Raw genomic sequence first — 23,411 nt, 5'->3', positions numbered from 1 at the left:
TATAAATTTGAATAATTTATCAGTTACAGCTTTTACCAAAATAGATATTTTTGTAAGTTTGTCAAGTTGATTTTGTAAAACAAACAGAAAAACAAACACCCTAGCTTGTGAATGATCAATGACTTATTTAAACTCTTCCGTTAAGTTTTCCTTATGAGTTTGATAACTGTGCCAGGTGGTAGACCTGCAGAGAAGAGTTCTGTGTGCCTGGAAAGATGAATGGAGGGAAGAGGGTACCTGGAATATTTAGATAAGAAGGATATTTAAATGTTGATTTCTTAGTCTCCTGTGCTGATCTTTGAATGTCAAGAGAAACAGTGGAGTTTAGGCAGAAGGAGTGGACCGGTCCTGAAGTTCTGCTGTGGTTAGCATTAGTGGCAGTGGACAGCTGGTTTTAGGTGTGGGCCTGACTCCAGAAATGAGCGTCTGCTCTTGCACTTGTTCAGAGTGGTGGAAGGAGAGACTGCACTGGTTCCCAGGGGCAGAAGCTGAAACATAGCCCAGTGTCTATCCTCACTGCTCTCCTTCTGTTTCCTCTAAGAAGTGTGTGTTTCTGGTTTGTTTTTTGTATGAGGGAGTCTCATACTGTAGCCCAGGCTGGCCTTGCACGCAAAGTAGTCCTCCTGTCTCCATTTCCTGACAGCTTGGATTATAGATATAAACTACCACACTTGTGCAACTGAACTATACATTATGAGTCCCACAACCTGGGCTACAGTATGGGACTGTCTAGAAAAAAAGAAAAAGAAAAGTGTATAGCTTTTAGTTAAGTACAGTAGCGTGGTGCACTTTTTTTAGTCCCAGAGGCTAAGAAGGAGGCTAAATTTGATGATAGCCTGGGCTATGTAGGGTCTCAATATACTGAGACCCTACCTAAAAATAAATAAGTCCAGAAGGAAAGAAGGAAGGAAGGAAGGAAGGAAGGCATGATGATTATAGGAGTTGGTTGACAGATATATCAGCCTAGATTCACTGTGAGAGGTGTATCTTTACAACTATGACAAGACACTGCTGTGTCTGAGCCTCCATTTAGATCATGTTGATAAGAGGGACAGACCGAGCTGTTTTCCCTCTGTCCCTTCTAGGAATAAAAAGGAAGGAGTAGTTCTAATGTTAAGTTGGCTTCCCTTGGGCCTATCATTAAAGTTCAAACAAAAGGTTTCGAAAGAACTCTTTTATATCTTGTAAATTAGAAAGTTTGTGGTTTCCTGTTCCTCTTTTAATATTTTTTTGTGGGATGTTCACCAGAGAAGACGTGGGTTTAAGCCAATAGAAAGACTTTATTAGCTGCTGCTGACTATACTGGGTGCTCAGGACCCCAGGGTATCTGTGCGCCTTTCTCAGGGTGAGCTGCTTCTTCTTTTTTTAAAAGATGTATTTGTTTCATTTATATGAATATGCTGTAGCTGTCTTCAAACACACCAGAAGTGGGGTTCAGATTCCATTACAGATGGTTGTGAGCCATCATGTGGCCGATGGGAATTGAACTCAGGACCTTTGGAAGAGCAAACAGCCAGTGCTTTTAACCTCTGAACCAACACTCCAACCCTCAGGGTGAGCTTTTAAGCATAAAAACCATGATCTGGGTTGACATACTTCAGCTAATGAGAACAGTTAGCCAGAAGCAGAACTACAGAAGCCAAAAAGCCAAGTTAGTCCATTTAGAACCATGGACTTTGATGGATCAGACCTTTGTTTTATTGTCAGGTGGTGCTGTCTACATGTTGAGTTTTACAGCCTGAATGGCACTTCCATCATGGAGTCAGTCATACTAAGTAAGTCTGGGGGCCTACTAAGGGCTGGTGCCCTTTTACAATTTTGTTGCCAATTAGCCAGAATACTAATTGTTATATTTTTATTCTATATTTCATGTTTGTTGAGCATTTACTTTGTGTCTACCTCTGTACTGAGTGCTGGGATGGATTTTTAAAAAATGTCATGTGCTTTGTCATCAGAGAGTATGCAACTAATGGGAAGACATTTTGGCTACAAATATCAGAATCCCAACTGAAAATGGCTTGAAGGAAATATAGAGAGATAACAATAGATAGGATTTAACTGGTATACATATCAAAACAGCCCATGGTAGACACAGCAGTGATTCAGACAGGGTCAATAAAGCTACAAAGGTGGTATCACAGGAAATCTGCATCTGCTTCTCTTCCATTTTTCTGTTCTTATCCTGAGGCTGACCAGTAGGGATTTGGGGCTGACATCCCGAGTATAGTAATGATGATAGAAAAAGAGACTCTTTTCTAGTAGCTCTGACAACATTGACCTGGGATTGACACTTACTGGGCTGTCTTGTGTCACATACTCGAAGTTGAACCAGTGAAGTGACCAGGAAAAAGAAATACACTGATTAGACTGGACTGCCCTCCATTGCCCATCTCTGATTATTTTATAATCAATATTCAAATACCTGAGTTTTTCCTACTTGAACCCAAATTACTTACGCATGTTTTGTTATTGTTTTGATGTCTGTTTTTTTTTTTAAAGATTTATTTATTTTGTGTATGTGAGTATACTGTAGCTGTCTTCAGACATTGATCCCACTACAGATGGTTGTGAACCACCATGTGGCTGCTGGGAATTGAACTCAGGACCTCTGGAAGAGCAAGCAGTCAGTGCTCTTAACCACTGAACTATCTCTCCAGCCTGTTTTTTTTTTTTTTTTTTTTTTTTTTTTGTTGTTGTTGTTTTGTTTTGTTTGCAACAGGATTATATGTAACCTTGTTGGCCTTAAATTTACTATATGTTCAACACACATACACACACACTGTTTTTTTTTTTAGCATGTTAGATGCTCTACCATCAAGCTATATCCTAAGTTCTTTTCCTTTTTTATGAAGGAAAATCTTTTGCAGTTAATCATTTCCAGATATTATTATACATGCTATGTATGGTGGGCTAGCAACTTGTGTCTTTTATTTTGTCATTATCCACAATGGAGTAATGTATTTGAATCATAGTTCAGAAGCTATAGCAAGAAACTGTTCTAGAGGAACTTCATCTAAACTAGGACTTGATTTTTTTGTTAGTTTTTTAAAAAGTAAATATACAAAGTAACAGCTTGCGTTATAACATTTTCATAATGTATGTCATTGTCCTATGCCCACATCATACCTTCTTTAACCCTTGCTGGTCCATTTCCCAATTTTCCCCTTTCTTCTCCCAGACACTCTACTTTTTAGTTTCATGTTTTACACACACACACACACACACACACACACACACACACACACACACACACCCCTAGGCTCCCTATGAGAGAGAACACATATTTGTCTTCTTTCTTTCCTATTTTCCTCACCCTCCCAACACAGTTCCGGGCTTGATTTGTATGGCAAGATCACTGAATTGGGGTTGACGCAGAATGGAATTAGGTTGAGGGGGTGAGTTACAGTTTGCTTTGGGGAGCAGTGTAAATTATGGCTAGAGGGCCGCTGTGGCAGATACCGTGATTTACACAGACAGCAGTGCCAGTATTCCTATGTTGTTTTCCTTTCTGCATACTCACGCTACTACATTCAAAGTACAAAAGATGTTTAGTTCCTGTTCTTTTGGATATAGGATGGGCACATTTTGTCCCCTTAGAAATCCAGACCCTCTCTTTAATTGACAAAACCTTTATTTGCTAAAGATGAGCAGAGTGTCCTGGACTTTCAGTGGGGTAAGCTCTACAGATCCTGCATTTGCCTTTGGTTGTTATCCCATCAAGATAGCACCTTACGTGCGGTGGAGGGCAATCAAAGGCCATTTGTTTGGCAAAGGATAGAAAGAGAAGAAAATACCTTTCTGATATTTTCATGGAGGAATTTGAAGATTCAGTGTTTAGTCATAAATAACCAGATTAATATGTTTAAATGCCTTAAATCACTTTTAAATTTTTCCTTGTTTTGTATCATGTTAACAAGATTTTAGAGATAGCTAAAACAGTGGATGGGAAGTTCTGTTGTGGGTTAAAGATCCTTCAAAAGCTTCACCCTCTAATGGGAAGAATGTTTAGGGCAGTGGACAAGCAAATATGGGCCAGCTAACAGAGTGTGGGACTCTGTGTCTTGTGGTTACCATTCTATCTTAGGAGGGGTATGATTTACAGGCAACTCTGTGGGGTATGCATCTTTGTTTTGCAGGGTTTCTGTGAAAAATGGCATCCAAGAAATAGCAAGTGATGTTAGGTGGTAATCCAGAGTTTAGCATGGTGTCATGTTAGGTTAGCCAGCAGTAAGGATTGCTTTTGGTGAGCTGCTCCATTTCTGGTAAGAGATTACTGCTTTATTTATTGGGGTTTTGTTGTTGTTGAGCCATTACAGATACTGACTAGTTCTAGCCAAATTCTTGTCATCATTGGGGCTAAAGGCTCTTGTGACCAAAGAGCACCTGCTCTGAAAGGCTCCAGGCTCAGTGGCTGATGCTCCTGTCTTCTAAAGCACTCTTCTGGGTTGTCCTTTCATTTTCTCAAGTACCTTTAGGCATCTCTGCATGGCAACTCACTCTCTTCTATCCTACCTCCTCCTGCCTTGCTGAATGCTAGATTTCCCAGCTCACAACTGTAAGAAGGAGCTTTATTTCAGAGTAGAAAGGGGCCCCCATATGTGGCCTATTATATCCATATCAACTTGCTTACCCTTTTCAAACAGCTATTGTCTTTTAATAGGGTCCTGCCTGGCAGGGGGAGTCCTTAATTCCTGCCATATAAGAATGGACAGCTTGAGTTACAGCGAGCTGCAGTTTGGTACTCTGATCAAAAGGCCTCTGTTGTTTTTAGAGGGGTTTTCTCCCTCTCTCTCTCTTTCTTTTTCTATATCCTGGACGAATAATTCAGCACAGCAAGGTCATTACAGGCTTTGAATTGAGAGCTGAGAGTGTTAAATTACTGACCTAGAATAAAAGAGATCTGGGGGGCTCTCAAGAAAGATAAAGGGATCCCAGCTAGAAAACTGCAAAGCCAAGCAACCTCACTTCTTAACAATATTATTTTTTTAATCCTCTCTGTCTCCACAAGTCTTTTCTGGGACAAGAAAAGATCTTCTGCCAGAGAAACTAGGTCAGGAACTCAGTGACATCTCTTGAGAGATGGGGCCTAGGTACTGGCAGCCTCTGGGTGCCTCTGTCCTCTTTGGTTTGTCTTTCCATTGTGTCAGTATTTCCCTCTCTCCCGCCTTGTGCGCTCTGTTTTCATCTGTTTCTGCTGCCCTGTCAGAATGCTGGTGACTGGGGAAATGATAGCTGAACAGTGCGAGTTGATTTGGCTTCTAGCTCTGGTAAGGCTAAGACTGAGTGAGGGCTCTAGCCACCAAGGCTTTTGCTACATTGTAACAAGGTGGAGGTGCCACAGTGGAGAGACAGAGAGATAAGGACAGTGATGATGGCCCAGATCCATTCATAAAAGCAGGTCCTCATGACTTAATTATCTTCTTCAGTTTCCACCTCTCTATGGTGTTATATGGTAATTAAACTTGAACATAAGCATGGGGGGGCGGGTAACACAAAAAAACTATAGCACTCCCTTACCCAATAAGTTAGCTTTTGTTAATACATTACAACATTTTGGGTGAAAGATAGTATCCCATGAAGAGATTTGAAGTATATAAAAAATATTCCATTTAGACCCAAAAATATTTAAAATTTTTATTACACTTATTTATTTGAATGAGGGCATACATATGTGACATATTTATGTGCAGAGGTCAGTGGACAATTTGTGGGAGTCAGTTCTCCCTACAGTGTCGATCCTGGGACTCAGACTCTGTCATCAGGCTTGGTAGCAAGTACTTTTACTCACAGAGTTGCATCAATGCCCTGACCCCTGCTCCAAATATCTTAAAAATATGTTACCATTTCAATACAAGCTACCTCAACAGCTACACATTACAGTTCACATCTGTAATCTTTGCATATAGGAGGCTAAAGCAGTAAAATTACCATGTGTCCAAGGCCAGCCTAGGGAATACCATATGATCCTGCCTCAGAAATAAAAAATGAAAAGATACTTTTCACACACACACACACACACCATTGTGAATGAATTAGACATCTCCATCTTCTATACTGGGTCTTCTGAAGAAAATTGCTTCCATTTTTTCATACCTTGCCAGCCAAAACTATTATCTCTTATGTATCCATTTTTGAATTTATCTCTCAAAGCCAGACACCATATCTATTCTTTGGAAAGTATTCATTTCCTAAGACTAAACTTTCATAGATTTTATGCACAGCAAACTAATAATGTAAAATCTTACAAATTAAAAAATAATTGAGCCCAGCATGGAGAAGGAGTGGGTGCTCAAAGGTTCACCCATAATCAAGAACCAGTTGATACCTGCTGGGAGAGGGACAATTAGTTCTACAGTGGAATGACACTGGGCTTATCAGTGACACTAAAGGGCAGGTCCATGCTTAGGAATTGTTGGCCAACATAAAATGGACTGTGTGTTCTTGGTATGTGTGTTTGTCTTTTTGGTTTTAAGTTTGTTTGCTTGCTTGCTTTTTAGAGAGGGAAAGAATGTGAAGTTGGCTGGGTGGAGAGGTGAGGAGGATCTGGAGGTATGATTCAAAATATACTATATGAAAAAGATTTTTTAAAAACCAATAATAAAAATATAATTGAAGGCTTGGTGGTGTTGCCTCACACCTTCAATCCCAGCACTTGTGAGGCAGAGGCAGGAAGCTTCCTGTGAGTTTGAGACCAGCCTTGTCTACAGAGCAAGTTCCAGGACAGCCAAAGCTGCACAGAGAAACCAGTCTCAGGGTGGGGGTGGGGTTGGGAATTGAGACACAAAACTACAATCTGGCCTGAAATCATACAGAATGGCTTGGCTATTGCTCTCTAACATGTGAATGTGAGCATTTCATCCTCCTGCCTCCACTTCCTAAATGCTGAGAGAGCCATGAACATCACCCTCTGTTTTATGTGGTTCAAGACCACATTGGACCCAGATCGGACCCAGCTTTTTGCATGCTAAGCAATCACTCTACCATCTGAGCTACCTCCCATCTTGACATAGTCATTTCCATTCCAGATACTCTAAAATATGCTTTGGTTGGTGCTAAGGAGATGGCTCAGTTGGTAAAGTGCTGCCTCTGTGAGCATGAGGACCTGCACCTATGTGTAAACTTAGATTTTTTAAAACCTACTTTATTTAGGTTCTTAAGTGTTTCAGCCTTTCTTCCAGTCCACTGACTGAGAAAGAAGGGAAGAAAGTTAATAGGAAAAGGGGTTGGGACCTGTTTAGAAGTAGTTCTGTGGGGGCAATTCCACTCTTCTTGTCAGGATACCAGCACTGCAGTTCAATAGCAAGCACCAACCACAAAACAGCAAGGTTCTGCTGAATCTGCACGAGTCAGCAGAAGTGGCCAGAATCAGCTGGAATACCATGAGAAGTTCTTTTATGCGTATTTCTCTACAAAGTGAAGACCAGTAAAGACCAGAGAAGTGAAGTGTTGTATGGTGTAGCAATGCAAGAGCCTCTCACTGTGTGTGGGCTTCCATTTATATTCTTTCTAAACATCACACACCCTCAAGTGTCTGTTTTTAGCAAAATATCACATGTCTTCTCTCAAGACAGCTTCCAGAAGAATATCATGTGACACAACTGAGTTGTTAAGAAACAAGAAATTTTCACTTCACCTATGTTTAAAAATAAAAAAAAAATATTATAAGCCCAGAATGGTGCCCAGCTGAAACCCTAGCACTGAAAGGGCAGAAACCAGGAAGCCTTCGAGGCTTGCTGGCCAGCCAATCTCACTGGATCATGGAGCTCCAGGTTCAGCCAAAGGCCGTATCTCAAAAAGTAAAGGCAGAGAATGATAAAACAAGACACCCAACATCAAACTCTGGCCTTTACAAGCACACATGTACACACGCACCTGAACCAAAATCTGAAAAATGGGTGCTTGAAAGATATATGTGGTTATTAGTGGTTTTAGGATATAGGTATATGTGGCCCCTGAAAGATATTATTTTGAAAGTGAGACCAACTCAGGTGCCAATAAGCACAATATAACAAAAAGAAGATGACCCTAGCAGCAGCAGGAGCTGAGTGATTCAGAAGTACCACAGGTTCAACAGTACCCGGGAAGGAGAGACTGGACTCAGCACAGCCCACCCTTCCACTTTATTGTCATTTTGAATGGTGAGTTATATCTAGCAAGATCTGATCTATTACTAATACATTCATGTGAGGATTTTTTTCACACATGTAATTGAATAAGAAAAAAAGATGATAGTTCAAGAATGACTAGACTTGGAACCAAGAAAACTGACAATTTAATACTGCTAGGTTTTTATTGTTGTTTTAATTAATTTATTTATTCATTTTACATTCCAATTGCTGTTCCCCCCTCCCAGTCTCCTCTTACACACCCCTTCCCCATCCTCCTTCCTCTTCTCTCTGAGAAGGTAGACACCCCCCTCCATCCCTCCATCCTGACATATCAAGTCTCTGCAGGGCTAGCCACATTCTCTCTCACTGAAGCCAGACAAGGCAGCCCATTTAGGGAACAAACAGGCAACAGCTTTAGGGACAGCCCTCTCTAGTTGTTGGGGGATTCATATGAAGACTGAACTGCATATCTGCTATGTGTGTGCAGGGGACCTAGGTCCAGCCCATGGTCCTAGGTCCAGCTCTTTGGATGGTGGTTCAGTCTCCGAGAGCCTCTAAGGATCCAGGTTAGTTGACTCTGTTGATCTTCTTGTGGAGTTCCTATCCCCTTCACGGCCCTCAATGCTTCCCCCAACTCTTCTATAGGAGTCCCTGAGCTCCATCCACTGTTTAGCTGTAGGTCTGTGTATCTGTTTCAGTCAGCTGATGGGTAGAGCCTCTCAGAGGACAGTGATGCTAGGCTCCTATCTGCAAGCACAACAGAGTATCATTAATAGTGTCAGGGATTGGTGTTTGAGATAGGTCTTGAGTTGGGCCAGTCAGTTGGGCATTCCTCCAGTCTCTGCTCCATCCCCCACCCCTGCATTTCTTGTAGATGGGATAAATTTTGGGTTGAAAGATTTGTGGGTAGTTGGTGTTCCTATCACTCCAGTGGGGTTCCTGCCTGGCCACAGGAGGTGGACTTTTCAGGTTCCATATGCCCACTGCTGTTTTGTTTTGTTTTGAGACAGAGTTTCCTTGTGTAGCCCTGGCTGTCTTGAAACTTGCTTTGTAGAACAGGTTGTCCTTGAACTCAGAGATCTGCTTCTGCCTCCAGAGTGCTCAGGTCAAAGGTGTGGACTACTGCACCAGGCTAATACTTCTAGTTTTTAAACAGGGTAAAGTGGTTTTATAATATCTGGGGCGGGGGAGGTGGGGAATGGGGAAAGGGGATAATGTCTAAATTGTAAATAAAATATCCAATAAAAAAAGGTAAAAACTGTGAAAAAAAGGTAAAAACTGAAAAAAATAATATCTTAGAACCTCATACAAATAATATTGGAGGGCCAGCTAGTCAGCTTAGTGCAGTGTTTCTCAACTTGTGTATCGCAATCCCTTTAGAGGTTAAATAACACTTTCACAGGGGTTGCCTAAGACCATCAGAACACACAGATATTTACATTATGATTAAAAACAGTAGCAAAATTACAGTTATGAAGTAGCAACAAAAATAATTTTACGGTTAGAGTTCACCACAACATGAGGAGCGTCACGGCATTAGGAAGGTTGAGACCCACTGGCTTAGTAGGAAAGGTATCTGCTGCCAAGCTTGATCTGACTTTAATCCCTGGAACTAACACTGTAGAAGGAGAGAACTGACTCCAAAAAGTCTTCTGACTTTCACAGTGTGCTGTGGCACACACACACACACACACACACACACACCCCTCCATACACAAATACATGTAGTACTGAATTTTCAGTGAAATTTTTAGATAATACTAATGGAAATAATGGGAACCTTTGGGCTATATCTACAGACACGAAAGAAATAAAATGAGATTTACCTTAAGATACTCAGGAAGTGTGGAGGTGCACTGTAATGACCCCAGCTCTCAGGAGACTGAAGCAATAGATTCTCAGGTTTCAGTATGCCTGGGCTGTGTAGCAAAAACCTGTGTCAGAACAATTGTGTTCAAGAGCAAGGACGCAGCTCAGTGTTAGAGTGCTTCTCTGGCATGTGCGAGGCTCTGGTTAATTTCTAGCACATCCAAAGAAAGGAAAGGGTTTTAGTGCAGCACAGAACAGATGTGCAGCATCAGGGCAGAAGCCAATCTTAGCAGTGAGCTGAAGAAGCTAAAGGAAAGGAAATTAAATGCAAAGTAGGTGCTCTGGTAGGAAACTAGAGAAAAGCTGCTCTGAGGTCTGGCTAAGAAGAATCCCATCAGAGGAAAATGGAGGATTTGCAGATGTCTGAGGAGATCCTCACCTACAGCACTAAACACAGACAGGGAGAGCTGGTGACAAGAGGGATGTGTGCGTTAAAGACAGTGAAGAGAAGAGGTGACAGGGTTAGAAGGTGCCTAAGACTTGCACAGCAGAGAGTGTGGTGAGGCAGAGTCCTGGAAAATGTGCCAAGGAGAAGCAGCCTTTGTCCAGGCACTTCTGCACAGTTAGAGGATGTTTCCTTTCTCCAGAGAAACTAGAACACAATTACTTTGGATTTTGAGTGAAACTAGGTAAAGTGCTGGAAGCACCATCACCAAGAGCTCTTTTAGAAGCCTTGGGTACAAAGATCAAAGACCTTGTAAGAGGAAAAAGGACATCATAGCAACCTGATTTTAAAATACAGCATGTGAAAAGCATTTTAATTACCATGATATTTTCCTTTGCTATAGAGTATAGAGTCAGTAGTATCCAATGCTTTGTTGATTTCCCATACTGAGGTGCAGGCTTTCCCTGTTCCTGCTTGTACTGAGTGACCAACCTTATCAGAGCTATACATGTCCCCTTCACCCAAGGGGAGCAGCTCTTACTCCAGCTGATACTTAGTGGGATTGCTTCTTTGCTAATACTCAGCGGAAAAGGAGCTGAGTTGGTATGGAGACAGTCAGCAGTGAACCATAGCATGCCAGGCTTTAAGAAATGTGTTTGGAGGCTGGGCAGTTGTGGCGCACGCCTTTAATCCCAGCACTTGGGAGGCAGAGGCAGGCGGATTTCTGAGTTCGAGGCCAGCCTGGTCTACAAAGTGAGTTCCAGGACAGCCAGGGCTACACAGAGAAACCCTGTCTCAAAACAAACAAACAAACAAAAAACAAAACAAAAAAAAACCAGAAAAAGAAAAGTGTTTTGAAGTCTGAAGACTTCAAAAGGGAGTTTGAAACTCTAGCAGGTAGGTGTGTGGTGCACATTTATAATCCCAGCCCTCAGAAAATTGAACCAGGAGGATTGTGAACTCAAGAATATTACAGAGGCAGCAAGACAGTTTAGTAGGTAAAAGTGTGTGTGCAAGCTGATGACCTGAGTTCCACCTCAGAACCTTACCAAGACAGGATAATTGCCCTGAAGCATGTGGCTGACCGGCCTGGAATATGCAGCATAAGAGAAACAATAAAAGGGACTTCACCTTGGCCAAATGGGAGGAGAGAACAAACTCTTGAAAGTTGCCTTCTGACTTCCACATGTGTGTCATGCACTCATGTTCACAGTCAAGTGCACACACACACACACACACACACAGAGGGGAGGGGGAGAGGGGGAGAGGGAGAGAGGGGAGGGGGAGAGGGGAGAGGGGGAGAGGGAGAGAGGGAGAGAGGGAAAGAGAGAGAGAGAGAGAGAGAGAGAGAGAGAGAGAGAGAGAGAGAGAGCATTCTTGCCTATACAGAGGCTGGAGAGATGGCTTAGCCCTTAAGAGGATATACTGCACTTGCAAAGAATCTGAGTTTGGTTCCCAGCACCCACTCTGAGCAGTTTACAACCGCCCATAACCCTAGCTCCACAGGATGCAAGGCCTACCCTCCTGCCTCCAAAGATGCTTGCACTCGTGTGCACACCCACATACCCATAATCACATAATGACAAAGAAAGGAAGAAAAAGAAAAAAAAATCAAGCTCTGGCAGGAATTTGACTGTTATAAACAAAGGTCCTGGACCGGTGAAATGGCCAGTGGATACATGTATCTGCTGCTAAGCCTGGTAGCCTGTAAGAGCACACTGGCAGTAGCCTGAGTTCCATTCCTTGGGCCTTAGAAGGAGAGAATCCACTCTTACAGGGTATTCTCATGGCACACAGTGACACACAGAAACACACCCACACACATACAAAATCGTCAGCATAGAAATACTGTAAGCCAAGATCCTGCCAAGGAGAGCTTCCTCTCAGAGAGAAGCAGCAGGTGAGAACTAAGTCCCTTGGCATACCCTCTCCATGGAGTTAACCTGTGTGGAAACAGGCTCCTCTACCCTTAGCAACAGGCCTGTTTGATACAAGTGCTTTATTCCACTTCTATTTTAGGAAGATTCTTTATAGTTCTAATGACTGCATTCGAAGTGACCAAGAAAAGAAACTAGGGCTTTATCTTCCTCCTACAGAGACTCTCCATAGCTCTTAAGGCCTGTGAAATGTCATAAGTTTTTCTTTTCTTTTCTTTTTTTGTTTTGTTTTAGGGGGGGGGAGTTGATTTTTTGTTTGTTTGGTTTTTGTTTTGTTTTTTTGTTTTTTGTTTTGTTTTGGAGATAGGGTTTCTCTGTGTAGCCCTGGCTGTCCTGGAACTCACTTTGTAGACCAGGCTGGCCTCAAACTCAGAAATCCGTCTGCCTCTGCCTCCCAAGTGCTGGGATTAAAGGTGTGCACCTACCACCGCCCAAGTTTTTCTTTTCTTAATGCAGTAAAATATATCACTAATATCACAGTCTGAAAATGAACTCTACTATGGTAGTTACTTTGACAGAAAAAAATAACCTTGGTTTGAAATGCCAGTGCTTTAAGCTATTACAAGAGAGACCTGATAGGCTCTTCTAGGTCTTTCACTGTTTCAGAAATTAGGAATTGCATCTGCCACAGTAACAGCTTGGTTTCCATGATTGGTTCACCTGTGCCTACACAGTGAGACTGTGATTGAAGATTGCTTAGCCCTTGTATTGATGAGTTAGTTAGTCCACTTTGGCTTCAGGTGGGTAGAGTGTAAATGCTGCACCCGCCCAAGAGATCTGGATTTACGAATGAAAGACACACACACATACACACACACACACACACACACACACACACACACACACCTGACTGGGCACTTCTAAACATCTCCGTGGCTAGCATACACTCCCCTTAGTATTCCTGGCTTAACACTTTCTAAATCTATATTTTATCTTTGCTGCTCTGTTACCTTCTGGGCACCCACCCCCCAGGGCTGCTTTCCCTTTTCACTTACACTGCTGGATGATTTTTCTCCTACAGCTCTTAAATCTGACCTCTCTGCCTCTGAGTCACGAAGATTCTCCTCTTCTTCCCCTCTCCCTCTGTCCCTTGCCTGAACAATCTAAAAGTTCCACCTCTGTCTCCCTGCCCAGCCATTGGCTGCATGGAAATTCTTTATTACCAATTGAAGCCAGCTGTGGGCAGGGACCTTCAGGTCTGGGAGCCTGGCTTTTGGGAGCTGAATTAAGAACCAATTAGAACAAATTAAGAACCATTAGAACCAATTTCCAACAAGCCACTACTGAATTTCTTCCAAAATTTGTTGTTGTTTTACATTTACTTTTTTGTATATGACACACATGAGTGTCAGAAAAACAATGGTTTTTGTTTTGGGGGTGGGGGGTAGGTTGTTTGTTTGTTTTGAGACAACAAACAAGGTCTATATGAGGTCTTGGACCAGGCTGGCCTCAAACTCACAATGATCTGACTGCCTCTGCCTTTCAAATACTGGGATTAAAGATGTACACTACTATGCCTGGCCTAGAAGACAACAGTCAAGTGTTAGTTCTCTTTTTCCAATGCATAGACCCCAGGGGTCACATTCAGATCATCAGACACTGCTCCTCACCTGCTGAGCTCGGGATGTTTAGAAGTGCCTAGCCATTGAGCCAGTCAAGGCATATGGAACTTAGCTCTGTGTGTGTGTGTGTTTATGTCTCTCATTCATGATTCCAGATCTCTTAGGTGGGTGCAGCACTTACACTTGACCCACCTGGAGGCAAAGTGGACTAACTAATCTCTACTTCTCATCATAGCCCAGTAGAGAATTATTTTAGAAGCTATAGATCTTGGATATTCTACTTGTAAATATGCCACTATTGACAACATGAAGACAAAGGGTCTCAGCTGACACCTACAGTGTGGCAGGCTTTGGATTTGTGTTGGGTTTTTTGGGTTTTTTTTCCTAAATCACATTGATTGGTTTAGAGTATGTGTGTGTGTATGGGCATGTGTCCTCCACCCCACCTCTCTCTGTCTCTCTCTGTCTGTCTCTGTCTCTCTCTCTCTCTCTCTCCCCCTCTGTGTGTGTGTGTGTGTGTGTGTGTGTGTGTACATACATACAAGTGCCATGAAGTGTACTTGGAGGGCAGGTGCCAGCTATCGAGAGTCAGTTCTCTCTACATAGCAAGTGGATCCCAGGTCGATGACAGTTTTGAAGGCAGATACTTTTACCTGCTGGGCCATGCAGCTGGCTGGGTCTTTGTGTTCTAGTGCATTTACACTTCTTCATTGCTTCAGAGAATGCAGTCAGTGAACCCAACAGCTTTCCTGATTCATTCCTGTGTGCAGAAGCGCATTCCAAGAACCACCTTTGTCAAAATCCTTGTACACAGGATCATTACTCACTTTCTCCCATAGTAGGTATGCTGCACGTTTGAATAGCACAATGGCAGATGGCCACAGGACAGTGAAGTAGTTAGGAACACTGTGGCTGAATTCATGACTGGGAAGGGCTTTGGAGGTCTGGAGAAGGAATGGAGGTGAGGCAGCTTGTGCGCAAGTGTGTTGTCTAAACTGCTTCAGGGTTCTGCAGCATAGGCTGAGTGGTCACGCTCCACCGACATCTCTCATCAAGTTACTGCTGCCAAATTCTGTAGTAGATAGGCAGTGCAAAGAAAACATTTAAAAGCTTTATGCCTCATCTGAGCTTCACAAGAAAGGAAAGAACAAATCCAGGAATTGTTACTTCAGGGACCAATTTGTACAGAGGAACATATCTTTAGGGTTTGCCAATTTTTTGAAGAACAAAACTCCAGTCTTTCAGCAAAACTGAAAGAATGAGTTTTCATAGTGAAATTTGAATACCCAGTGGTTCATGCTATGCAGGATTTCAGCAGCAGGGCCTGTGACATCACCATGTTATTATGGAGTATAAAGTCATCCTCTATAAGGCCTGGATGATTTTGTTTGCTCCTTGGTGACAGGGAAAACCTCCCATTCAAGATGTGCCCATGCACTGACATCCCAGCCTACACGAGGAAAACTAAGGGAAGGAAGCTAGCAGTAAGCATAGCTAGGGGCCTCAGTGAGACAAAGAAAGCAATAGGAATGGTCTTTAAACAACAAAAAACTGATAAGAAAAACACAAAATTTAAAAAAGCATGTCTTTTCCTTAAAGTGTTTCTAGACACAACCTCATTTTGCCTAAGAATTTCCTCCTTCTTGTGTTTGTTGTGTGCATTTGTGTGTATGAACGTGGCCACATGTGTGCAACAGAGTGCATGTGAAAGTTAGCTGACAGTCTTGGACGTTGGTCCTCACCCCCCACCTTTTTTGAGACAGTCTCTTTGTTGTTTTTCTACTGTATAGCCAGGCTGGGTAGCCCATAATCTTTTAGGCATTCTCCTGTCTCTGTACCTCTTATCTCCTCATAGGAGCACCGGGGTGGCAGAGGCTCCAGCTACATGTTCTGATGTACACATGTTTCTTCTACTCTCTGTTTTGGGTTATGTAACTAGTGCTGGAATTATGGAGAAAGCATAAGATTGTTTTCCAGAAAGGCTACTATGTTTTTTCTCAGTAATGTATAAGGGCCTCTCAGGTCCTCCAAATCTTCACCAGTCTGTCTCTCTCCTTCCTTCCTAATAGACAATCTAGGACAAAGGAAGTGGTGCTTGATTTGTATTTCCTCAAAGATTAGTGATAGTTTTCATGTTGATTCTTCCATTTTATTTAATTAAAACCTTATTACAAAAACCCTCCAAATAAAAGATACCATATATTTCATTAATGAGACCCAAGACATCCATATCAGTGAACCTGTATACAATGAGAGCAGCCATCCTATTGTTAGCTTGAGTCTATGCCTGGAACCCATATGTTAGAGGAGAACCAGCTCACACACGTTATCCTTTGACCACCACACGGATGCAATGGCACACACATCTCCCTCTATCCCAAATAAATGAATAAGTAAGTAAGGAGCTAATTAAAAAATTAAAATAGAGAAAGCACATTGTTTTAGAGACTCATAAATGAGAGATAATGGGCCTATGTTGCATTGGGAATAGAATCACAAAAAGACTATTGCATTTGAGAACATTGCATTTGAGGTAGTATTTCAAACTACACTGAGGGGCTGGGAGATGGCTCAGCGGTTAAGAGCACATACTTACAAAGGGCCCAAGTTTAATTCTTAGCATTCACATTAGGTGACTTTCAACTGCTTATAACTCTACCTCCACAGGGATTGAAAACCTTTGGCTCTGTGGGTACTTGCAGTCTCATGTATGCACGCTCGCGCACGCGCGCACACACACACACACACACACACTTAAAGAAATATCATGTACTAAGGATATGATTTCATCATTATTAGTTCCTTCACAGTGTATTCCATGATCTAGATACTAACGTTCTGCCCTGAATATAAAACACACATCGGGACTATTTTTTGCAGGACAGCTTTCTAAATTTGGGATATAGCATCATCATTTTAGACTCCATTTGCTGGAAATATAGTCTGCCCCATTTCTCTATGTTGGCTCATTTGCTGTATTTTTCATTTTCCTTCTGTAAAATGACAATGGTGTTGATAGAAACTTCATGGACAGTTTAACCCTTTCATAACTTTAAAGGCCTCTAATACCACATCTTGCCAGATGTTTCCAGCTGACCCTGTAATGTATTAAAAGTTGATTTCTGTGGTAGTTTTCTATAAGAAGAGTATTTAATCTTTCATTGCAGCATTGTTAATATTAGGAAACTGACTTTATCCTAAATGGTAACATATTCTGTTAAACATGATAAACAATCTCCCTTGAGTGGGCTTGTCTGTGAGAAGGGAAATGTACTAGATGATTCTTGAAATGTTTACTTGTTCAGTTCAGTGATCCATACCCTTCTTTTATATGGTCACCAAATGAAAACTGGAATTTGGAATTTCTCGTGTCCCCTCATTGCTTGACACCTTCAGTTAGTGTCTGTGTTGCTACAAAAATGGACATGTTTTACACTTGACATTTTCCCATCAGGGAATTTAGGAGTTTTCTGGAGTCTGAAAGCTGCCCTTGGTGGTGATGATTACTGGATAATTGCCTATACTCCTATGGAATTTCCATTTTCAGATTATACTGGGCTCTACAGCTTCTATTTCTTTGGCAGGAAAACCCAAAGGCAATTGAATACATTTTTTTTCTTCTGTCTCTGGCCTAGTTTAAACAGTGACTCACATGGGCCCTGGGGCTTTGCTTCCTATTCTCATCTGGGGGTCACTTTCTACCCTTGTTTTAATTGGTCTCTAGTGTTCCTTTGGAATTCTTTATATCCTATGGTACATAGGATGTGTCTCTGAGTTATAGTTGGGGTGTACACGGTGCAGTAGTAGCCCTAAAGTAAATGACAGTCCAGGTGTGTTCTCAGCCATGTCAGCCCTGCAACAGCCAGGATAGGTTGGGTAATACCGAGGATGTCTTTAGGGAAGCAAGGCCTGCTCAGGCTGTTTGCAGTGCCAGTGGAGGGAGGAAAAAGTATTCCCCAGAAAACTCGAGTAGTGGTTTCATCCAAGTAGTGACAAAGATGCTTTATTAACCTTAAAACTTCCCTGGGAGGCACACTCAGACAAGGTGGACATGACTTTCCAGAGGGCTTTCTCATAGGAGGACTTGATCCAATCTGTAGTTCAGTCTTGTTAATGGAAAAAACAGACACCCATCCCTTGTTCATAAGTGGTTATATCTGATTTTACCTTTCCATTCTGGGTTCACCCCTCTGAGTCTCATCTAATGAGGTATTCTTCATTTTTCTCTTTCCAGTTTTAACAGCGTATGCCAAGGAACTCACATTCTTTTCCGGGAATTCAGCTTTATACAAGCCACACCTCATAACAGGGCATCATTCCTTCGGGCCTTCTGGAGATGCTTCCGAACTGTAGGCAAAAATGGCGGTAAGTGTTCTCAACTCTATTTTGCCCCATTTCCAACCCCCCCTCCCCCACCTTTCTATTCTTTCCAAACATTTTTTTAATTACATTTATATATTGGATATGTGTTTATGTGTGTATGTATGTAGGTTGCAAAGCGACCTATTCAGGCTGTTTGGAATGCATGTTTGGAGATAATGGACACATTTGAAAGTCATAGGACAACACTGAGGAGCTGTTTCTCTCTTTCCACCTTGTGGGTTCTGGGAATTAAACTCACATCATTAGGCTTGGCAGCAAGTGCCTTTCTTCCTACTGATCCATCTTGCCAGCCCCCCATCTGTTTTTATTATTGTCCTATAAATACAGTTTGACTGTAGGCCTTGGAATACGTTATTCTGAGGAGACAACTATGCTGTGTCAGAAATGTTATTAGTCATCATCACAATGATACCCATCAGGAACCAAGAGTCGCTCTGAGGATATGAAGTATAACTTGCTTACCCTTCATAGCAGCTCTCCCTGGGAGTTACTATAACCTCCCATCTTATAAATAATGAAGCGGGACTAGAGAGCTAAGCAGTGTGAAAGATTACATAGCAAATAACAGACCCTGCTTAATACCCTTGCAACCTGACTACAAAGTCTTTGCTCTTGGCAAATGGTAGGACTAGTGTGAATGCAGACAGACTACCTTTTATAGCATTTCGCTTGACTGCATTTACAGCTTTGTGTTCTTTACAGTTTAAAGCTTTGTGGCAGGTCCCTATCATGCAAAGGTATTAGCACCATTTCTTCAACAGTGTGTGTGTGTGTGTGTGTGTGTGTGTGTTCTATCTCTCTCTCTCTGGTGATACTGTCAATATTTCAAACTAGTTCATTATCACTACATATTTTGTGGTGATGCTGCTGAGTGGTCTTTGATCTTACTGTGGTTTTTGTTTGGGTGCCGTAACTGATGCCTGTATAAGACAATAAACTTCACATTAATGTTGTACACATTCTGAATGCTTTGCAATGAGCCCCATCCCCATCTCACTCCCTCTCCTTAGGCCTCTTTGCTCTCCAAGATACAAACATTGAAATCAGGCAATATAGTGTCCTATAGTGTCCTCTAAGTGTGTAAGGACAAAAAAAATAAAGGGTTGCAGTGTATCACTTGAAATCACAACCTAAAAATAATCAAACCCTGAGAGAAGCCAAAGCAAAGCCTTTTATATCAGCCAGCCTATTGTGAGTGTAAAGGAAAAATCCTGAAGGAAATATTTTTGGAATGCAGTTATATGGTAGGGGAAAAAAAAACAAAACAAAAAACTATTGAGCTGGACATGGTAGCACATACCTGTTAATCCCAGTATTTGGGAGGCTGAAGTAGAAGGCTCATGAATTCATGTAGCCTGCGCTATATAGCAAGACTTCAAAACACATGGGGGAGAGGAGGCTGAGAGTAAACTCAGAGATTGAGAGTACTTGTTGCTCTTGCAAAAGGCCTGAGTTCAGTTCCCAGCACTGACACAGTGGCTCACAACCCTCTTTAACTCCAGTTTCAGGAGATCTGATACTGTCTTCTGACCTCTGTGGGCAACAGGCATAACATGGTATACATATACCATGAAAGCAAAACACCCATACACATCAAATAAATCCAAAATTAAAACACATATATGGAAGAAAGGAAAATGACAGTAAGGAGGAAGGAGAAAGAGAGAGGGAAGAAGGGGGAGGGAAGAGAGAGAGAGAGAGAGAGAGAGAGAGAGAGAGAGAGAGAGAACACAAACACAAGCAGCTTATTGCTACTATGGAGGAAGCTTTAGTGGTCAGCAGTGGTCAGAATATTAGATTAAACTAACGACAATATTCCCTTGAGCCAAAACTGGTCCAGAGCAAGGCCCCGACTCTCTTCAGCTCTGATGGCTCAGAGAAGTTACAAACGTCGATGCTAGCAGAGGGTGGCTTGTGGGTCTGAGGAAAGAAACCACCTCTGTATCACAAAAGGACAGCTGACAAAGGGTGACCCCAAACAGCAGATTTTTAGGTAGAAGAAACAGCTTTCTGTTGGAAGAAGATGCCATCGAGGGCTTTCACAGATCAAGAGAAGTCAGTGCATGGGTTCAAAGCTTCAGAGGACAGGCTGCCTCTCCTGTAAGGACTGATGCAGCTGTGACTTTAGTTGAAGCCAGTGCTCATTCTAAAAATCCTGGGGTCCCTGAGAACCACACTAACTCTCCTTTGCCCGTGCTCTGCATGAGGCACACCTGCCCATGCTCTGTACGTGAGGCACACCTGCCCATGCTCTGTACATGAGGCACACCTGCCCATGCTCTGTACATGAGGCACACCTGCCCGTGCTCTGCACATGAGGCACACCTGCCCATGCTCTGTACGTGAGGCACACCTGCCCATGCTCTGTACGTGAGGCACACCTGCCCGTGCTCTGTACATGAGGCACACCTGCCCGTGCTCTGCACATGAGGCACACCTGCCCGTGCTCTGCACATGAGGCACACCTGCCCGTGCTCTGCACATGAGGCACACCTGCCCATGCTCTGCACATGAGGCACACCTGCCCGTGCACAGCATGGACAGCTGCACATCTGTTACAACTCGGCTTATCACTGTAAGCCCACTCTAGGTCTTACAGCTCAGACAGATCCCTTTCAAAACATTAGTGTCACTGTCAGTGCACCTGGTCACCCAAGAGCTCTGATGGAGCTGTACAAAGATGTTTTCACGCCTGCTAACACAATGCCATCCCACAGCCCACAGGTCAAGGAGTAATTCCTTTTTATTGCTAGTTGGGGAAAAGGTTTTAAGTTAACATGAGCATCATAGAAAACAAAAATGTAAGAATAAAAGAACAAAGATATCTGTGATCATAAGCTGTTAACTGGACCCATTCTTTTGGGTCCTATGTATGTATACAGTGTTCCAGTTATGATGCCTAAAATCACACAGTTTTTGCCACCCTTCTCCATACATTGTGACCATTCACCAATTCAAAAATCCCAAAGCTACATGATTGTTTTGATAAGTAAAATATACCATATCAAGTCAGCGTGTTAGAAAAAAAAAACTGTACTCACACCTTCCTTGGAGTCAAAACCACCAAAGAGCCACCTCAAGATAGAAGCGTTTTCAGTCGTAATTGAAATCCTGTGTTCTCTGAATGGTCCAGTTAAAGTGATTCACAGCACAACAAAGTGCACTGTATGTTTCTCCGAGAGTTTGTCAGACTTGTACTATTAAAGTATCAGCATATTCCTATAGTCTAGCCAGAAGATACATACACAGTAATGTTGCTGAGCATGCCTGGATACCTCTCCCTGCAGTCTGCTTGCTGCTGTTAAGCTAATGAACAAGTCCTGAATCACTCTGCTCAAAGGTAGTCTAAGGGTTCAATGGCTAAGATGCATCTCATGTTGATTAATACAGCCACTCCCAGGACTGCACACCTTTAGTCCCATCCCTCAGAAGGCAGAGGCAGGCGGATCTCTGAGTTCAAGGCCAACCTGGTCTACAGAGTGAGTTCCAGGACAGCACTCAGAAGGAAGACAGGAAAAGTCAGTTCAGGCTTGTCCTTGGCTACATATTAAGTTCAAGGCAACCCTGGGCTATGTGAGACCCTGTTTCAAAAAACAAATCAACAAAAATATCATTCATGATTCATAGAAGGCAGTTCAAATATCAACAATAACAACAGTTTGGAAGAAGTTGATTCCAACATGCTTGGATGATCATGAAACGTTCTAGTCTTGAGGAGAGAAGGTTACTGCAGAAGTGGAGAAATGGCAAGAGACCTAGAATTGGCCGTGGAACCTGCGAGTGTGAGGCAACTGACATGACCTCATCCCAAACACTGGCAGGAAGCTGCTGCTTTTCATGAGTGAGCAGAGAAACTGTCTCGACAGTGAGTCTTCTCTGCCAGAGACAGGCAGACAAATCGTGTGGGAAATACAGAAGAGGATTTAGAATCTGCTGCAAACTCAGTTACTGGCACAGTGCCAGTTCTTGAGAGGGTTCAGTCCAATTTTGAAAGCTTCTCCGTTTTGTGTGCAGTGCTCTCAAACAGTATCCCAAGGGACAGAGATCGTCCATGGAAAGAAGAGCTGATATATGTGGCAGATGTCACTGTTGTCTTATTTTAAGAACGTGCCTCAGCCATCCAGCCTCAGCTACCACCCTCTTGGCAGAGCAGCAGCCATCAACACTGAGGCAGGACCCTTCAACAACAGCAACAAACCTCATCAAAGGCTCAGGTGATATTAGCGTTTTTTTCAGCCAGCTGGACAATCAGGTGGGAACCTGTGGAAAGGACTCAGATGCGAGAAAATAAGGAGGCACAGCAAGTCAAGAAGTCTGATCAAGCTGGCAAAGATTTTATTGTTCATACAGGTTATATACTCTGAAAACAGGATCTGGGGAGGGACAGGAAAGGAAAGAGGGCTTTGCAGGTGGAGGAAGCAAGCTGCAGCTGTGGGGTCTGACTAAGTTATTCTCACAAAGCCTTTCTGTTACCAGGGGTTCTAAAAACATCTATCTAGCAGGATGTTGGCTAAATCTAGAGATCAGGAGGAAGGGTTACTAAGTTGGGTTGCTGTGAGGCCTTGTTTGAAGTTCTGAGAACTGGCAAGTGAATCATGGAAGGTAAGCAGAAAGAAGAATAGTAGATAGGAGAGCCAAGGGTGAGTGTTTGCCAAGAGTAAGGCCTTGCCATGGCTTCCCACAAGTAATAAAGTATTTTTTAAGCTAAGTATATATATTATAGTTTTAGATATTATACCTGTACACTTAGTAGACCATAGTATGTGTGAATGTAAATGTAGGTAGTGTCCATGGGGATGGAAGGGCGCTTTCTGTTATCAACTTTGGTTAGTGATCAGACTTGGGATCTAAAATGAGTTAGAAGTAAGGGTCCAGTCTCCTGGCCTGGGCAACTGAGGATGAATACTGGAGTTGAACTGGGTCTAATGGCACAGGCCTGTAACTCTAGCTCTCTGAAGGCTTCGGTAGAAGAATCTCTAAGTAGCCCTGAGCTACAGAATAAGCAAAGACCAGCCTGGGCAACTTAGGCTAAATTCTTTTAGCTCAGTGGGAGTCACTTACATAGAAGGTGGGAAGTCAGGGGCTCATTTCCCAGTGCCCTCCCCCAAATATTATGGGTGAGCAACAGATTTATTAAAGAAAATATTGTTTGACTTTTTAAAAGTTG

The 23,411-nt window shown here is 42.6% G+C and overlaps 1 protein-coding gene across 4 annotated transcripts in view; it reads left to right on the top strand.

The window, feature by feature from the left end:
* The window catches only part of Cstpp1 (centriolar satellite-associated tubulin polyglutamylase complex regulator 1), a 157,610-nt gene that overhangs the window by 42,795 nt on the left and 91,404 nt on the right, over positions 1-23,411 (top strand). For all 4 annotated transcript variants that reach the window (XM_034493927.2, XM_076929249.1, XM_034493926.2 and 1 more), the window contains exon 3: positions 18,096-18,226. In XM_034493927.2, the coding sequence (XP_034349818.1) occupies positions 18,096-18,226 (131 nt within the window). The remainder of the gene's footprint in view (positions 1-18,095; positions 18,227-23,411) is intronic.

The sequence above is a fragment of the Arvicanthis niloticus genome, chromosome 2 (genome assembly GCF_011762505.2).
Source record: "Arvicanthis niloticus isolate mArvNil1 chromosome 2, mArvNil1.pat.X, whole genome shotgun sequence".
NCBI lineage: Eukaryota > Metazoa > Chordata > Mammalia > Rodentia > Muridae > Arvicanthis > Arvicanthis niloticus.
This window is presented reverse-complemented; position numbering and strand designations above follow the sequence as displayed.